This window comes from Crotalus tigris, unplaced genomic scaffold, assembly GCF_016545835.1.
Source record: "Crotalus tigris isolate CLP2741 ecotype Arizona unplaced genomic scaffold, ASM1654583v1 scf7180000017639.5415321, whole genome shotgun sequence".
In the NCBI taxonomy this organism is placed as follows: Eukaryota; Metazoa; Chordata; class Lepidosauria; order Squamata; family Viperidae; genus Crotalus; species Crotalus tigris.
Window position 1 is genome coordinate 639,275 of NW_024096532.1, and position 20,044 is coordinate 659,318.

At 40.2% G+C, this 20,044-nt stretch overlaps 1 protein-coding gene and 1 long non-coding RNA gene across 3 annotated transcripts in view; both read right to left on the minus strand.

The window, feature by feature from the left end:
- The window catches only part of LOC120304440, a 40,682-nt gene that overhangs the window by 13,003 nt on the left and 7,635 nt on the right, over positions 1-20,044 (minus strand). The window lies entirely within an intron of this gene.
- SPHK2 (sphingosine kinase 2) overlaps positions 1-20,044 on the minus strand; it is a 31,921-nt gene that overhangs the window by 4,859 nt on the left and 7,018 nt on the right. Inside the window, exons 2-4 of the mRNA XM_039334995.1 lie at positions 6,235-6,384; positions 3,514-3,608; positions 1,015-1,130 (exon numbers count right to left, since the gene is read on the minus strand). Of these exons, the coding sequence (XP_039190929.1) occupies positions 1,015-1,130; positions 3,514-3,608; positions 6,235-6,384 (361 nt within the window). The remainder of the gene's footprint in view (positions 1-1,014; positions 1,131-3,513; positions 3,609-6,234; positions 6,385-20,044) is intronic.

Genomic DNA, 20,044 nt, shown 5'->3' on the forward strand with positions numbered 1-20,044 from the left:
TACCCAATTTCAGCAACTGTTCTTTATATGTTTTAGCCTCCAGTCCCCTAATCATCTTTGTTGCTCTTCTCTATTCTTTCTACAATCTGTTTTACACTGTGGTGACCAAAACTGGATGCAGTATTTCAAGTGTGGCCTTACCAAGGCTTTATAGAGCGGTACTAACACGTCATGTGATCTTGGTTCTGTCCCTCTGTTAATGCAGTCCTAAGCTGCATTGGCTTTTTTGGCAGTTGCAGCACACAGCTGGCTCATATTTGATTGTCCACTAGGACTCCAAGGTCCCTCTCACAGTTACTATTATTGAGCCAAGTACCACCCCCTATACTATACCTGTACATTTGGTTTTTCTTGCCTAAATGTAGAATCTTACTTTTTTCACCACTGAATTTCATTTTGTCAGATAGCGGCCCAATGTTCAAGTTTGTCAAGATCCTTCTGTATGTTAGAATAGAATAATAACTTTATTGTCACTTTGAATGCACACTAATCGGCATGCATCAAAATGAAATTTTGTTGCATTCAGCTCTCAAGGGGTCACCACCTACAATATACACTACATAAATATGACAGAAATAAATAAATAAATAAATAGAGAATTATGCATATACCCATATATATTATATGACACAGAGAAATAACAGCCTATAGTAGTTCAGGTTATGTATACATGTGTATGGCAAGAAAAACAAATCTTGCGAGTTTACCAGACGGATGGCATAGGGAACAAAGCTATTGGGTAGTCCTGCTAGAAATACTCTGAAACCTCCTCCCAGAGAGGCGTAACAGAAACAGACCATAAAGTGGATGTGTGAGATCTCTAACAATGCTTTGAGCTCTAAACACATATTAAGCCTGTCTTCTGGAGGGTTGGCTACTCCTGCCAGCTTGGCGTCATCTGAAAATTTGATGAGTTCCCCATCTGTCCTCTTATCCAAATCATTGATGAAGATGTTGAAGAGTACTGGGCCTAAACTCCACTGCATTATATTTTAGAGAGGGTCTCCCACTTACCCAGCACTACAATTAATAGCTGCTGCCACGGCATTCCCAGATCCGCAGGGAAGAATCCCAAGAGGCATTTTAACTGCTTCCTTCCAGTCAGGACGCTCCATCAAACCATTAATAACCTGAAAGGAAAATGGAGGTGAATATAGGTAGCCCTCGACTTATTTATTTATGAGACTTATATACCGCTTTAAGTTCAAGCACTCTCTAAGCGGTGTACACCAGTAAGCAATGTATATATATATATTTACATTGCCCCCAACAATCTGGGTCCTCATTTTACCTACCCCGGAAGGATGGAAGGCTGAGTCAACCTTGAGCCGGTGAGATTTGAACCGCTGACCTGCTGAACACAGTCAGCTAAAGTGGCCTGCAGTACTGCACTCTAACTGCTGCGCCACCTCGGCTTATGACTGGTCCCTTAGTAACTGTTCGAAACTATGACCTATCAAGGGGTACTTATGATCCAAATTCAAAATTACAATGGTTGCCCCTCCCATACTTTGGGGGCTTAGCAACTGGGTCACATTTATAGTCATTTTCAGTGTTTTCTGGTCATAGTGACCAGATTTTACAATGGTTTTGTGAAAACCAGCCTCTACTTCTGGTTTTCTGCAAATCCAGCCCATGATGAACCCACTCAGAGTTAATGACTTAATGAAAATGTTCATAAAATTGTGTAGCCATCATGACTTACAACCATAATGTAGCAGGTTCCATTAACTTGAAGATTACTTGTACTTCTAGTGCAGCTCTTCATCCAAAAAAAAAAAAACAAAACCAAAAACCAGAGGAGTCCATATAAGCATAGTAGGAAATCCAGCACTGCTGTTTTACAGTATTCTTCCAAGGAATCCTATAGGGTTTTTTTTTTTTGTAAAACCCTCCTGATCAATCAACAGGATTCCAAAACGCAACATTGTTCTCTGCGGCGGATATGCAACAATTCAGTGCTTCTTTCTCTGATCTTATGCCCTTCCATTACATTGACTTGACTTGACTTCTATTTAACAATCATTTGAAGTTAGTATGGTGCTGAAAAAAGTAAAACCTGTCCTTGCACTTATGACCGTTGCACTGTCTCCACGGTCACATGAACAAAAGTCACGTGTTTAGCCACTGGCATGTAAAGGCACCCCCTGACTTAGGACCACAACTGAGCCCAAAATTTATATTGCTAAGTGAGACATTTGTTAAGTGAGTTTTTCCCCATTTTATGACCTTTCTTGTTACAGTTGTTAAGCGAATCACTGCAGTTGTTAAGTGAGTAACATTATTGTTAAGTGAATGTAGCTTCCCCATTGACTTTGCTTGTTGGAAAGTCACAAAAGGGGGATCACATGACCCCAGGGCACAGCAACTGTCAGAAATATGAGTCTGTTGCCAAGCGTCTGAATTTTGATCATGTGACCACGGGGATGCTACAACGGTCCTAAGTGTGAAAACGGTCATAAGTCACTTTTTTCATGCTGTTGTAGCTTTGAACCGTCACTAAAGGAATGGTTGTAAGTCAAGGACTACCTGTATTTACAACAGTTACAGAGTCCCACATTATGCCCTTTACGACCTTTTCAAGGGGAACTTCTGACAAGTAAAACCAATGGGGGAAGCTGGATTCATCTGACCACATGATTCATTTAACAACCACAGCAAAACAAAAGCTGTGAAATCAAGCGTGACTCACTTAATGTCACACAGCTCAGAGATGAAAATTCCAGTCCCAACTGTGGTTGTTAAGTTGAGGACTTCTACATACAGAAATTATAACCCAACATATCTGGAGGGAAAGGTGGAGCTAATGTAGGCAAACACCTATCTCAGGAATATTTACATACGATCTCTCGATAATATTTTTTAGGAAGAGGATATCGGGAAGAACATATAAAAAAAATCAAGGAAATTCCAATGTTCTCAATTAGCCTCTTTTTTTCTATCCCCATCTAGACAGAAGGTGGAAGGAGAGAGGCCTTCTCTTCCCCAAACCCCACCCAAATAGATCAGAAAATTTTATTTTTTTCCAGTTTTAAGAGAAGCAACAAAGGAGCTCTACAGGTAACTGGAAGTGAGTATGAGCAGGTGTCTTTTTGAACTTAGAATAGAATTGAGCTGGAAGGGACCTTGGAGGTCTTCTAGTCCTCAAGCAGGAGACCCTTCTAGCTCAAGCAGGAGACCCTATATCAGGGGTAGGCAACCTTGGCTCTTTTATGACTCATGGACTTCAACTCAGAATTCCTGAGCCAGCCATGATGAGGGGAAAGGGAGAGTTTCCAAGCTGGTGGCTCAGGAATTCTGGGAGTTGAAGTCCACGAGTCATAAAAGAGCCAAGGTTGCCTACCCCTGATATAGGGTCTCCTGCTTGAGCTAGAAGGGTCTCCTGCTTGAGGACTAGACAAGTGGCTGTCCAGTCGCTTCTTAAAAATCTCGAGTGATGAAGCACCCACAACATCTGAAGGCAAGCTGTTCCACTGGTTAGTTTTGTTGTTGTTGCTGTTGTTTAAACAATACCTCATGAAGAAGTCCATCTCCTGAAATGACCACAATACCATCCCATTCATCTAAACAGATGCTCTGCACCAGCTCCCGGGCGTGGTTCTGTCTCTCTGGGGAAGACAAGGACAGGCATAACATTAAGTAGCTGAGCTCCTCCAAGTCTCTTTTCTGACCTGACAGCTTGCTTCAGTGTCTGGTGTCTTGGCGACAACTGTGACTTGTCTTCTGTGAGAAGGAAGTGGCTATTTATAAGTATATGGAATGAAGACGCTGTTGCATTAATTACTGAATGGCTGAAGTTATTGCACAAGAGTGTGTGACTGGCACTGTGGATGAAAATCTGGGGCTATAAAGTAAATGGCTGTAATTTCCACATTTTGGTGAACAATTAATTCTAATTGTATTTTAGTGATTATGCAAAGCTTTGGGTGAGGAGGTTTGCGTTTATGACTGCATGCAACGTCAGCAGCAGGAAGCATAATTATTTTCAGTGGTACAGAAAGCTGGAGAGAAGGACAGAGGCGGAGGGGAAATTGTGTTTTTTTAAAACGTTTCTTAGGGAAGGCTTGGCTGGAGAAAGATTTTCCACCTTCCCCCAAAACCTCACAGTTTCCCCCCTCTTGTATACTGTAAGTGTTCTTATGGACACGCCTGTTCTCAAATGTTGCAAGAGCTTCATATTTAGTAAAAACTGGTATAGCTAGAAGATCATTCTGCAGATGCTAGTCAATCCTGACCTTTGGAGAAGCCTGAAGCAAAGGCAGATATAGCAAATTCTAATACCTCATCCTGAATTTTGAGATTTTTTTCCGTTAACCTAATTCACAGATGTTTATGGATTATGCTCCACAGAATTGTCTATGATGATCGTTTCATTGTTTTCTACAAGAAACCACAATACACCAAGCAGGTCATCTTGAAAAAAAAAACCATTTTAACAAAATTTCACTGAATCCAATGGATCCTCTGGCTGTTAGTTTTCTCTATATCTTTTTTAAATATGTGGGTGGCTCTAGAAGACTTTCACTCCCCATGGATGAAAACAGTATTGAGTTTAGCAGCTGGATTTCAAATTTTCAGAAATGGGGCATCAAAACTAAAGAGGCTTTATTTCTTTAGAGAACTGTTGGTTGCAGCCACCACTTCTACACAAAACATGATCTAACTTTTGTTTGGAGATTGATTCCACTATCTTTCCAAGATTAACCTGATGAAAACATGAATAGTAAATACATGTCTATTCTTCCGTTTGGATGAATTTTGAAGCATCGTGGTTTAATTTGCCAATAAAGTAAGTGCACTAACCTGAACTCCCAAAAAATAGAATGCAGCTAATCCTCGATTTACAACAGTTCATTTAGTGACTGTTTGAACTCACAATGGCACTTAAAAAGATGACATGACTGTTTTTCATACTGACGCAAAATTGATGCCTGGCAACTGACTCAGATTTATAATGGTTGCAGTGTGCCAAGGTCATGTGATCACCTTTTGCAACCTTCCGACAAGCAGGGAGAAGCCAGATTCCTTTAACAATTGTCTTCTAACTTAACAACTGGAGTGATTCCCTTAACAACTGTGGCAAAAAAAAAAAAAGGTTGTAAAATTGGGCAAAATTCATTTAACAAATGTTTCGCTTAGCAGAAATGTTGGGCTGAAGTATGGTCATAATTTGAGGGCTACCCATAATAGATTTTATTTCAGTAATGTTGGGTTTTCCTCTCCACCTCATGGTAAACATGGGATGTTAAAAGTTAACTCGATTCACATTACATTTTGTACAACCCACACTTAGTTTTCCCTACTTCTAACTTTCTCCTTTCAGTAGTGTAATCCAGTCAAATTTGGAGCACTTCTGCTGTTCTCGTGGTTAAAAAACTGGAAATGAGAAATCCTTACCACTTGACTTAACATCACCCAGATCACGAGTGTCAAACTCGCCTTGTCACGGGACATGTCACGATGTATTGCGACTTTTTTTCATTGCTGGAGCTGGGGAAAACCCAGCCTCTCTCCGTGTGATGCCACCGGCAGATTGACACCCTTTACGGTCACTCAACTATTTTCTTCAGTTCCTAGAGAGCTCTGTGACCATAACTGCCCCCAAAATGTTATTTTTCACTACTTTGATATATAAAAGAAACAAACACATAATATAAGCAGGATTTTGTATGTGTGTGTTTTTGAGACTTGACTTGACTCCTAGTGACTGCCTAGACAAGTCCCTGACATTTTCTTTGCAGAGATTTTGGAAGTGGTTTACTGTTGCTTGCTTCCTAGGATAATCACCAGCCCACGGTCACCCAATTGGTTTCATGTTTAAAGTGATACTAGAACTCACAGTCTCCTGATTTCCAGTCTGCTGCCTTAACCGCTATAAGAAACTAATTCAAGGTAGGATTACTAGTTAAAAAAAGAGCAAAGAGTATCATTATCCTCACCACCATCGGTATCCTGGAAAATCACAGTCATTGAATATATCCACAAGTCAGCTTTGCATTCTTGTTCCACCCATGATGGCTTCAAAACATCAACTCTTAAAAAATAGGTTATGGTTTGTTTCCCGGGCCAACTTCTCCCATTCTGCTGGCCTTCTGATGCATATGGACTGTGACTCCCAGAATTCCAACTTGCAGGGCCAGTGAGATTCTGGAGGACACCAGCGTGGGGAAGGCTGTCAAGAGATAAAGTCATCCACTATTCTTAAAGTCACTTTTTTCCCATTGGAACTTTTACCTGTTTGGATCAAGTTGAAGCTGACATCTGCCTCAGTAATCATGGGAAGGATGTGACTCTGACACCACTGCAGTGCGTTACCTTTGCCCCCAAAGGGGTTGAGCAAGAGGAGCAGGCGGCGGGAACGTGGCAGTAGATTACGGCTAATCTCTGAAGGGAGGAAAAGACAACAAGAAGATTAAGCATTTGCACTGAGCAAATTATATATATTATATACATACATTAAAAATGAAATTCTGCTGCCTGCCCTCAAAAAAAAGTGTGTGTGTGTGTGTGTGTGTGTGTGTGTGTGTGTACCAGTGGTTCTCAACCTTTTTAATGCCGCGACCCCCCAACCGGTCGTAAGTCGAGGACTACTCAACTGGTGCAGCACTGTTTGCAGAATGGGACTTTTGGCGGGCTCAGCAGGGCAGAGACAGCCTGGACAATTCCTATTGGCTTTTGAAAGCCAATAGAATTAGACTCTATTCAAGAGAGTATATTCTATTGGCTTTCAAAAGCCAATAGAATAAAAGGGAGTAGCACAGCTAAGGAAAAGGGGGGAAAAAATGGCAGACTGCGTTGTTTGGAGACCCCAGTGAAATGGTCGTTCGACCCCAAATGGGGTCCCGACCCACAGGTTGAGAACAATACTGCGGATTGTACACGAGCAGTATATATGCCATGTCCTAGATTAGAAGGAAGTGAACTACCAATAACCTTTTCTGCCGTTATCACCGGGATAAGTAATTATGGACTTATGTTCAATCTAGTGCAAAACTAAAATATAAAATACAAGGTCCAGTCCTATAATAAAATCAGCTTCACATACTGTACACAATAAGGGACTATAAGCAAAAGCTCCTGATATTCTAATCTGTGCATGTACCAAAGATAAGTCAAGTGGATCCTCATACAAGGGTGGAAAAGGCAGAGAAACTAATTGTTATGAGAAAAGAATAGCAACTTTCTAAAATTTGATCACAGTCAACGTTTAAATTTTTAAGAAAGCAATCCTACCGTAGGTGCATGTCTGAAAGGGAAAGAAATTTAGTCAGTTATGAGGCTGAATTGATGAAAATCTGCATACAGGCAGTCCTCCACTTGGGGACACAAGTTTCCAATGCTAAGTGAGACAGTTGTTAAGTGAGTCTGGCCCCAATTTACAGCCTTTCTTGCCATAGTTGTTAAGGGAATCTCTGCATTGTTAAGTTAGTAACACAGTTGTTAAGTGAATCTGACTTCCCCGTTGACTTTGCTTGTTGGAAGCTAGTTGGGAAGGCTATAAATGGTTATCACATGAAGCAGGGACACTGCAACTGTTATACAGATGTGCTAGTTGCCAAGCAACCAAAATCCGACCACGTGACCATCAGGATGCTGCAATAGTTGTGAGTGTAAAAATAAGTCATTTTTTTTCAGCACCAATGTAACTTTGAACAATTACTAAACAAGCAGTTGTAAGTCAAGGACTCTCTGTACAGTATTGCATTCACTATGGGATATCTTCCTAGAATGCAAGGAAAAGCATCACATCACTTCAGCCTTTGCTCAGCTAAACTAGCTAAATTCACATTTCAGGAAGCAGAACCTGCTGTCTGGTTTCTCATGAAGGAATCCAAAAATGTCAGTCCAGTAGTTATAATAATCCTTCCACACTGTGTAAGCTTCCTGCTCAGAATTCCACCCACGAGATAAAAGCAGCTTTTCCTAATTGCAGGCAAGAAGGAAAGACAGATTAATGCTGAAAAAGGAAGCCTGCAGTTCCAAATAACTGATTGATCTCAGGATCTGCAGTTAATCTGCTAATTTTAGGTCACAGACACTCATCTTGACAGCACTAAAACCTCACAGCATTTGAAAGCTGTCTGAATGGTATTTTCAATACTCTGCCCTAAATAATGATATTTCGTGAGGGGGGCTTGATCTCTGAGGATGCTACAAGGCTGGCTGCAGGCGCCGAATTGTATCGTATTTACACACATGGATCTATATATCTACCTACGTACTGATGTATCTGTATGCATAACTATTAAAAAAGTCAGCCTATATCCAGTGCAAAGTGAAGGCATCTATACTGAGAATTGTGAACTTCAATTCCCAGAATTCCCCAGCCAGCTTGGCTGGCTGGGGAATTCTGGGAGTTGAAGTTCACAGGTTTTAAAATTGACAAGGTTGGACACCTATGCTCTAGAATCTGTGTTTCCCACATTCTTACTGTCCCCACATCCATTGCAACTGTTGGTTTAATTCTTCCAACTTTTATTATCATGATCTTGTATTAGTCTATTACTGATTTTAGGGAGGAAGGCAAATCTCCTCTTTTTTTCTCCACTACACTAACCATTAGTACATATTCTTAAACCCAAGAAAAAAAAATTACCACCTTCAGTTCTTTGATGCCTAATATGAATTTGCTAAGAGCCAGTAGGGGTAGTGGTTAGGTCATCATGCTAGAAACCAGGAAACTGTTCAGTTGAAGTCCTGCCGGAGGCAAAACACTAATGCTATTTTGATTTCAGCTGTCATCTATTCCAGTCCTGCCCTTTTAAGATTATATTCAGTATGCAACTCAGTAAACATGAGGTTGAGGTGTGCCCTCATTTCATTCCCTTCCCTAAACCATCCATTTCTCCAAATTCAGTTGTTAGCGTATGTTCTTTTTCCATAAAGAGCTTCTTCATAAGAACAATAAAATCTCCCAATAAGTTCAACTAGCCTTACAATAGTCCGCATTTTAATATGATCACAATTCTTTCTGTGCCATTTTACATCTTGGCTTTTGTATTTATATATCAGCTGTTTGTGGTTAGTTTTTAAATTATCATTAATATTGATAACTTGTAAATTTTAATGTTTTTTAATTTTGTTTTTAACTGTGCTTTTAGTCATGTTATATATTTCTTTATTAACTTGTTTGTAGACTGTCCAGAGTCACTTAAGTGAGATGGGCGGTGTAGAAACTTGACAAACAAATAAAAATATTATTCTATGTTTATGTTGTATGTTGCCCAGTCACACTGCCTGAGTAGGGCAGCCTTATACATCCTTATAAGGATGTATATGGCTGCCTTTTTGTGAAGAAAACAAAGATGAATCTTCTATGTTTTCTTGCTCTTTATTTATCCTGTGTTAGCTCTCTGTTCTTACATTTTTCTGAATCTTGTCTGGCTATTTAGAATTTCTTTCTCAGTACACTGTGTATTCTTCTTTGCAAGTTCTTCACTGAAACTTGATTTTTAATAACGTGCATACTTTTTTTGCATCTCATTTCTTTGGTATAGATATGTAAGATAGTATTATCCAATTTCTTGGTTGCATGGACTTAATTCACATTGGTTGATATAGAGAAGTTAAAAAAATTAACTCTCTTTTGCACTGATGATGTTACCTAGTTTGGGTAAGGAAACATCTGCAAGAAAACAACCAAGCTCAGAGAGTACCAAGGACTCCAAAACTCTTTTCTTGTAACTTTACAAATTCAATAGTAATTCATCTGAGCTTAGTGATTTCTTATTTGATAATAATTTGATAATTTACTTCATTCTTATATGACAATAATTTGACATTAGAGCAATTGTCTATACTACCTTATTGTCTAAGAGTTGTCACTACTTCAATATAATATCTCTCTGCATATGATTCTGTCATTTTTTTGTGAAGTATTTTATAGTCTAGTAAAGGTAGTCCTCAAGTTACAACCATAATGAAGCCTGCCATCATTGCTATAAGTTATGAAGGTTGTAAATGGTCATGTAACCAATCTAACTTTATGACCTTTTTTGTGGTGGTCATAAAGCAAACCAATTGTTTGCTACGAGTGCAGTTTTGCTAAAAGCTGGAAATAAATTCCAGTTTTTGGCAAAACCATTGTAAACCACGGTCACATCACCATGGGACACTGTGATTGGCTGTATATGCGACCTGGTTGCCAAGTGTCTAAAGTATGGTCACATGACCATGGGGTAACCATTGGAACTTTGAAGCTGGGTCATAAGTACCCCCCCAACAGGTTCAACAGAACTTCAAATGGTTGCTAAGCAACTGGACATAAGTTAAGGATCATCTTATTTTCATCTTTCATTTGCTTCTATAGAGAGAGAGTTTTCTTGAGATTCTTTCTCGGCTGAAGTATTTTTAACCTTGAAACCATCCTATTTTTCTCTATTTGTTGACATTTTTGATTGAGATTTCTTTTCTTCTCCTTTGTTACTTTCTGTTGGAAGTCTACACTGAATCCTCAATATCCTGTTCTGGTTTATTTAAGGCTTGTGCTATCCAAATTTCTTCAGCTATCATAATAGCTCATTCTAAAACTCACTTGAATTTATCCTCTTTGAAATTGATGAGATTCCTCCCTCCTCACTTTTTAAAGAGTGCCCAATCTGTTCCAGAAGCGTTCATCTCATAATTTAAGTCTAGTGAATCTGCTTTTAATTGATCTTAGATTCTGACTAGACATCTTCCAAGACAATACTTGTTTAATCAGTTTAGTAATAATAATTTATGTCTATTTCAATCTGCACCTGAAAATATTCTGACTGACTTGCACTTCCAAATTTGGATCCCTATTTGATCTCATTATACGTAGTGTCAAATATTTATGTTGTTTGAAGAAAGTATTGACTATATTGCATTTATGTAATCTAAATTTTCCTGCTCAGCACTTCCAATTTCTTCCATTTCTACTCCAGTCACCACTAGTGGTACTATATGTTTTCCTGGTGTTTCGTTTATTTATACTTGCAATTTGCCATATAATTCATCAGTATGCACCATTATTGCTTCCATAATACACTGTGGATGTTCAGTAGATATCCACTAATTCTAATAGTCCTGTTTTTTATCGGGTTAAAACCAAGGGCTGTACATATTTAGTAATGCTAAATTTTTGAGTTTCACTGCCACACCCTTTCTTCATAGTGCAGGATGACATATCCTAAATAATGAGTCACATAATCATCTGATTTAAAGTAATCTAATCTGCTCTATCAGCAACCACTTATTTCTAAAATATCCATTCATTTTTATTTTGCCAATTCAATGAAGCTGAATACTCCATTTTTCTCTTGCATGAGTTCTCATAAAGCAAAAAATTCCTCTTTTCATATAAGCACTCTTGATGGACTTCCTTACAGCTTTGGTCTAAGGCAGGGGTAGGCAACCTTGGCTCTTTTATGACTCGTGGACTTCAACTCCCAGAATTCCTGAGCCAGCCATGCTGAGGGGAAAGGGAGAGGTTTTTAAACTGAGCCATGCTAGCTCAGGAATTCTGGGAGTCCATGAAGTCCATAAAAGAGCCAAGGTTGCCTACTCCTGGTCTAACCATACCATTACTTGTACACTCACTCCTCATTTAGTGACTACTTCAGTTAGCAAATCATTCGTAAATACTGTACTAAAAAATCATTTTCTGACCAATGCGTGTATTTATGGCCAAATTTCCTGTGCTTGACATGCAGTTGTATGAGAGTAACACTGGCATAGCTGTACAAGAACATTTTATCGGAATGCAAGAGCAACTGGTAGGAGCTCAAGGGAGGGATCAAGTACATCATCCGTTTCTAATCCCTTCACGCTCACAAAAGATCTAAGTCCAGCCCTCCTTGAATTCTGTTGACTCTTATTACTGCCTATTTGTCTTGACCAGGGGTCTTCAAACTTGGGCCTTTTATGACTTGTGGACTTCAACTCCCAGAATTCCTCAGTCAGGCATGCTGGCTTAGGAATTCTGGGAGTTGAAGTCCACAAGTCATAAAAGAGTCAAGTTTGAAGACCCCTGGTCTTGACCATTAGCAGTTCAGATTCTTGTAGAGAGATAGCATGGAATAAACTTGCACTCAGTTGTACAAGTTGTACTCGCTTAGTTCCTGATTTCTTGTGCCTGACACAACCAGTGATTTTCACAGTGTCTTTCTCTTGCTCAATTATGTGTTCCCTCAGTGAACACATTTTCACCTAACAACGTGATTACTGGAAAGAAGTCAGTTGCTAAATGAGGAGTGGGTGTATTTCCTTATGAAAATTCAGTATTTTTTCCTCAGTAATTAGAGGAGTGCTTCCTGATGTGAAGGTCTTCTCATCTGATACCCAAACCTGTCTAAATAATTTAATCAGACAGTTTTCTTGCTAATGGGCTCTGTTGTCTAGGAAGCTACATCTGGTAGTGGACCTTTTTGATTGTGACATACACATTGTGGAATATTCTATCTCACAAGGAGAGGATGGCCTCATAGCTTCTGAAGGTCCCTCAAGACCTGATTACGCCAGCAGACCTGAGGACCTCAAAGGACAGGTGAATTAGTGAGGTGGCTATAATGCACTGAGAGCAAGTATGCCACAAAGCATGACATCATTTCATTCCCCAAAACTATCAGATGAACCTCAGAGAAGGGCAAAAGCTTTCTAGGATGATGCTGGTTTGTGGAAGAAACTCTTCCCAATATTTATTCTGCATGCACACAATGGCACAATAGGGGTGAGATCTGAACAGGTACTTACTTTGAGAAGTAAGCTTAGGTTGGTGCTTCAAATAGTGGGCAGGGCCAAGACAAAGAAATGGGTGAGGCCATACAGAATAGTAAATCTGACCTCCAAACATTTATTGATATTATAATTATTATATATAATTATTCTGTTTATTATGTTTCCCCATATCTACAGTTAGGCAATCATTTCTGTAGTGTTTTGGCTCAAAACCAGTAACCACAATTTAAAATACAATTCTCTGTTTGTTTTCACAAAGCAAACATGCAATGAGGACTAGAGACATTGTGTTCTACTTTGACTTTCATCAGAGTATAATTGGGACAAACCTTTATCCAAGAAGCGCCAAGTAAAATCCACCCTATCATTTCTACATGACATCTTCTGCTGTTTCTTAAAGGTGACCTTACTCAATTTCCTATTTTCCAAATATACAGGTAGTCCTGGACTTACAACCACAATTGAGCCCAAAATTTCTGTTGCTAAATGAAACATTTCATTTCAGTGAATTTTGCCCCATTGTATGTCTTTTGTTCTATAGTTGGTTAAGAGGTGTCCTTGATGCTCTATGAGCTTTGTTGTTTTCTTGCAGAAGTTTCATTACCCAAACTATGATATATCCAAACTATATATTGCCTAGTTTGGATAATTAAACGTCTGCAAAAAATCAACCAAGCTCAGAGAGCACCAAGGACCCTTCATTTCAACCCTGAACTATATAAATATTCTCCTTTATTAGTACAGTTGTTAAGTGAATCATTGCAACTGTTAAATTAGTAGCACGATTGTTAAGTGACTCTGAATTCCCATTTACTTTGCTTGTCTGAAGGTAACAAAAGGCGATCGCGTGACCCCAGGACACTGCAACCGACACAGATACAAGTCAGTTGCCAAGCGTCGGAATTTTGATCATGTAACCATGGGGATGCTGCAGCGGTCGTAAGTATGAAAAATGGTCATGTGTCACTTTTTTTCAGTGCTGTTGTAGCTTTGAATGTCACTCCCAGCCTGGCTCTAATGACAGAAACCCAAGCAGGAGAAACTTACTTAAAGCAAAACTAAGTGCAGAGATGGAATACAGGAAGTCCTCAACCTACAACCATTCATTTAGTGAGTGTTCAAAGTTACAACGGCACTGAAAAAAGTGACTTAAGATCGTTTTTCACACTTATGACCACTGCAGCATCCCCAGGGTCACATGATCAAAATTCTGACACTTGGCAGGTGGCATGTATTCATGACAGTCCCAGTGTCCTGGAGTCATGTGATGCCCTTTTGCGACTTTGTGACAAGCAAAGTCAATGGGGAAGCCAGATTCACTTAACAACCGTGCTGCTAACTTAACAATTGCAGGGAAGAAAGCTTGTAAAGTGGGGCAAAACTCGCATAAGAACTGTCTTGCTCAGCAACAGAAATTTTGGGCTCGGTTGTGGTCGTAAGTTGAGGACTACCTTGCTGAGAGGAAGGAATATCGTCCTTTCCTTTTTTGGCCTGCTTTGTTGGCTGGAGAGGGGGCACTCCTGCAAAAGAGAAAGTCTCCAATTCAAAAAGTGAATGGGGTTGGGTCCCCATAAAAATACAGGAGGATGCCTGTTTAATTTATCCTTTACACCGTGGGAAAGAGCCACAATCAAGAAAGCAGCTCCCTGCATTGAAAGACTGGTGACTCTGCAAATGAGTGTCTGGCTCCACTCTGCAGGTCTCCCGTGGAGTTTCTCACCATTAAACTGCAATACCAGCAGCTCTGTCTGGGATGCACAAAATTAGGATTCTAGGGTGGACAACTACACTTAGCTTATGTCACTCCCAATGCATCTGTGCCTTTTGATCATGGACTCTGTTGCCTAACAGTGGGGAGTGTAGTGCAACACTTTCCCAAAGGAAGAACAAACTGTTCTTGTCTATGGAGATTCTCAGTCATCCAGGTCGTGATTGTCCCAAAGATGCTTTTTCAGGAGGCAACTGGACTTTGTTTTTTCTTTGAAGACATTTAGCTTCTCATCCAAGAAGCTTCTTCAGCTCTGACTAGCTCAGTGGTTCTCAACCTTTTTAATGCTGCGACCCCCAACCGGTCGTAAGTCGAGGACTACTCAACCGGTCGTAAGTCGAGGACTACTCAACTGGTGCAGCACCATTTGCAGAATGGGATTTTTGGCGGGCTCAGCAGGGACAGAGACAGCCTGGACAATTCCTATTGGCTTTTGAAAGCCAATAGAATTAGACTCTATTCAAGAGAGTCTATTCTATTGGCTTTCAAAAGCCAATAGAATAAAAGGGAGTAGCACAGCTAAGGAAAAGGGGGAAAAAATGGCGGACTGCGTTGTTTGGCGACCCCCGTGAAATGGTCGTTCGACCCCAAATGGGGTCCCGACCCACAGGTTGAGAACCACTGGACTAGATGGTGGGAAATGGAAGGATTTATACTCCTTGCAGACAGCTGGTCATTTGCATTCTTTTAGAAAGTCCACATTTTGGACAGAGAGGACCGCTGGTTTGAAAGAGGGTTCAAAGAGGCCATCTATGTCAAAATTGAACAGCCCTCCCTCAACAGAGGGGGAGGGATCAGCCATCATCTATCTCCAGTCTGCAACGTAGTCCTTTCAGCTGTTCCAAGAAGGCTCCACACCCATTTGCACCACTCGGGTGACCCTGAAGACACAGAGAAGCCTCCAGGTAGCTTTAATGACTCTCTAAAAGAATGCAAAGGACCAGCTGTCTGCAAGGAGTATAAATTCTTCCATTCCCCACCATCCAGTCAGAGCTGAAGAAGTTTCTTGGATGAGAAGTGAAACATCTTCAAAGAGAAACAAGAAAGTCCAGTTGCCTTGTAAAAAAGCGTCTTTGGGGAAACTGTTCATGTGTTTGTTTATAGATTGTCCTCAACTTATGTCATATCACCCCAAGCACTTGGTCACATTTATGGCCATTTAAAGCACTCTTCGGTTATGTGACTGCATTTTACAACGGGTTTGCAAAAAACTGACATTTCCACTCTTCGTCAAACTGGCCCACAGCAAACCATCAACTGCTGCAAGAAAAGGTAGTAAAATCAGATCAGCCATGTGATTGATCTGATTTGCGACCATCATAATTTAAAACTGTGGTGGGCAGGCACCATTAAGGTCGTAAGTTGAGGACTACCTGTATTATTACCATTAGTTATACTCCTGTCCCTCTTTTTTAAGACCCTGACTTTCTACAGTAAAGAGCAATGGCAATACATGAACAGACATCTCAATCTAAGTAGCAAATGACATCCTTTAGCTGCCCTCCAGAGGGAAGCCAACAGAAGACGGTTTTATAGAGCCAGGGGGGTTGTCCCGTTGCAAAAGGGGGTCCACATTTTCCCTATCTTGGGGCCATTCCTGACAAAGGACTCTGGGCGCTGCTTTGAAGGCGATGGAAAAACCTGAGGGATCACTAACAAGGAATCAAGTACTCCTAATTACATTTGCAGCTTCTTTGAGCAATAAAACATGTAGCAATAGTACTAAGACTTATATACCACTTCACAGTGCTTTACAGCACTCTTTAAGCGGTTTACAGAGTCAGCCTATTGCCCTCAACAATCTAGGTCCTCATTTTACCGACCTCGGAAGGATGGAGTCAACCTTGAGCCAGTCAGAACTGAATTGCTGGCAGTCGGCAGAGTTAACCTGCAATATGGCATTCTAACCACTGCGCCATCTGTTGTGGTATTATTTAATTCAAAATTTATTTACTATTCAATTCAAGATTTATTTGATATATTTCTAGGGCCTTTAAAGGCTATGCAACCTCAAAAGGTGGTTCACATGACATTATAGAATTAAGTCATAGGATAATAGCCTAAAATGCACAGTCCGTAGAAAAGAACTGAATAACTGGACTCAAAACTTCCAGATAATGTTTGCCAGCTGATTCGTGCAGATGTTCAAAACCAGAGAAGCTAAAATAGAGATCTGAGGCAAAGTCCAGGAGCATGAGATGATATAAAAGTTCAATGACTTCTCAGTCACTGGTGTTTCACCTTCTGGTTACCTGAGGAAATTTCGTAAGAGATTTTATATAGGGGCGAAAGAATCTTCAGAAGCCTGGTTCTGACTGAATGAGCTTTATTTTTATTGATTTATTAATCACATTTACATGGCTGTCCCCCTCACAAGAAGCGACTCTGGGTAGCTTTGTCACAAGATATAAGAAATATATGGAATGGGGATGAGGGGCAGGGGCAGAAATAACCTGGATCAAAAATGAGGGTAAAATCTCACAGTAGGAACAATGATGAGAGGATTCACACACCCCAGTACATCTGAACTAACAGAAGGACAGACAAAGCAGCTGTTTTCTGCAATAATTTTACTCCTTCCTTGGACATTCCTTATCATGGCATCTTACTAAACAGAGAATAGAACTACAGAACTTGCTGAACTCACAAATCATAATAAGTACTAAATCACAATAATGATTTGCATGTGAGCCACAACCCACTGTGATTTACAGTATGCCATTAAATCCTATTAAAACCTCAAGTGATTTAATAACACCAGGTTAAACAGTTTCCTACATCACATTTTGCAACCTACACTGCATGCCCAAAGAATGCCACTGAAACTCATTGGCAAAGCAATTTCCATGCAAGGCAACTTTTTGTAGCTCTCTCACAAAATCAGGAGACAAGCTTCAAAGTGCTTAATTCCTATACAGGGAGTCCTTATCTTACCACCATTCGTTTAGTGTCCATTGGAAGTTACAAAGGCACTGAAAAAAGTGATTTATGATCATTTTTCACACTTATGACCATTGCAGCATCCCCATGGTCACGTGATGAAATTTGGTTGCTTGGCAATTGACTCGTATTTACGACGGTTGCAGCGTCCCAGGGTCATGTGATCCCCTTTTGTGACCTTCTGACAAGCAAAGTCAATAGGAAAGTCAGATTCCCTTAACAAACATGTTACTAACTTAACAACTGCAGTGTTTTACTTAACAACAGTGGCAAGAAAAGTTGTAAAATGTGACAAAACTCACTTTAACAACTATCTGAGCAACAGAAATTTTGGGCTCAATTGTGGTCACAAGTCAAAGACTTTATGTAATTTATACTTTTATATCAGGGGTCTTCAAACTTGGCCCTTTTATGACTTGTGGACTTCAACTCCCAGAATTCCTCAGCCAGTGCTGGCTGAGGAATTCTGGGAGTTGAAGTCCACAAGTCATAAAAGGGCAAGTTTGAAGACCCCTGTTTTGTATCCTCCTCAATAGATCAACAATTTATTACTCAGAAAAAAATGTGTTTTCCTCCACCCTCCACCTAATATGATGTGCACAACCAAACAATGTTTCCACTTCTGGTTTCTTTTCCCAAATGCCTGCTCCATATAAATTGGCATCACCATCTCTTGCCCTAGGCTGATAGGCCAATAGGTCTGGATAACGTTGCAGCCCAAACACCATTATCCCTGAACCCACCAATAAACTCTCTCAAGTCCCAATATACAAAGCACGAGCAAAGAGTTTTATGGATCGATACCAAAGGATTCAGCGATTCTTCCAAGGACAGAAGATGCACAATAGATGCAAACCCTTCAAAGGTTGGCAGCAACTAGTAGCTCTTAATGGGACAGAAATGGAAGCTCTCCTGGAGACTATGAGAATTCCATCAATAATGCATTGGATTCAGTGCAATCAATTTGATCACCCTCAAGTAACTGATCTATCCCCATGTATTATATAGAGACTATTTAACTATACTGATCCCCATAGACAATATGATTAAATACGATTGAATTTAAATGCTGTTTCCTCTTCATTCTGGCACTGCCCACATCTTTCCTGCTGGCCTCTGCTATTTCTCTGCATGCCACACAAAGATCAAGAACGATCCTTGTGGGGTGTGTTTGGAGACTAGAGAAAGAAGATGCAAACAGCCCTTCTTGCAAGCATTCTTTCCACCAAAATTCTGCTTTATGCTCCATAAATACAGTTAGTCCTCATTTAATGACTATTCGTTCAGTGACTGCTCGAAGTTATGATGTTGCTGAACAAGTTGTATTTATGAACAGTCTTCAAACTCCAATAAATCCAGTGGTCACATGATGGTTATCTGGGCACTTGGCAACTGGCTTGCACTTATGACAGTTGCAACATCCCACAGCCAAAGGATTGCCATTTGTGCAACCTTTCCCCTCAACCAAAGTCAATGGGGAAGCCAGCAGAGAAAGTCATAGGTTGTTCTAGTCTCCTCCAGTCTTCCAGCACTTTGCCAGTCACCTAACATCCTCCCCTGCCTGATAGCAGCCATTACCTGTTTGCTGTCCAAACCATTTAGGGCAGTGTTTCTCAACCTTGACAATTTTAAGGCATGTGGACAATTGCTGGCTGTGGAATTCTGGGAGTTGAAGTCCACATGCCTTAAAATTGTCAAGGTTGAGAAACACTGATTTAGGACTTGCTTCATGATCTACAATCCTTGCTTAATAAGCGCAACAGAGAATGCCAGAATTGCTGTCGCTAAGCAATGGGGTCATGCGATGTTGTGCTTTATAACTATATCACAGAGCGATGGAAATCCCAATCCCAATTACTGATGTTAACCAGAGAGATCAGAAAAATAGCCCTGTGTTCTAAGCCAGGAGTCTCCATGGCTGGCTGAGGAATTCTGGGAATTGAAGTCCACAAGTCTTAAAAGTTGCCAAGTTTGAAGACTCTGTTCTAATCTTTTGGGGTCCAATCTCCAGTATGGGACTTAGATACCAGTTGTGCAGTGTTAAGGACTTACCATTCCTTAGGCTTTGCCATGATGATGGGAACCCATGTGGAAAAATATTGATAATCAATCTCTCTCTCTCTCTCTCTCTCTCTCTCTCTCTCTCTCTCCCTCTCCCTCTCTCTCTGTGTGTACACACACACACACATATACATACATACATACATACATACACACACACATACTCACACACACACATACTATGGAGAGTATCAGAATAGAAATAGTTCTCAAATGACTTTTCTTCTATATACTGGAACAGAACGTTATATACAATATTCTAAGTACTGCCAGCATAACAGGATTTCCATCATTATAATGTTATAATTATATGCTGAGTTATTTTGCACTTTGTAAGTAATGATTTATAGCCCCCCCCCTTTTTTTTCTTTCAGCATGCACAGGTGTTCCAAGATTGCTTTCCATCCAGCAAGCTTCAACAAAGTTGTGTCTTCATGTAATTCAGTTCACATTCTTGACATATAAAATGTATCTACAAATACAGCTTTTTATGCTTTGCTGCATAGATTTTAGCTTAGAGGGGAGATCAGCCCCCAGGGTTCATTTGTGTTTTGATTATATGTACAGAAAAAAAAA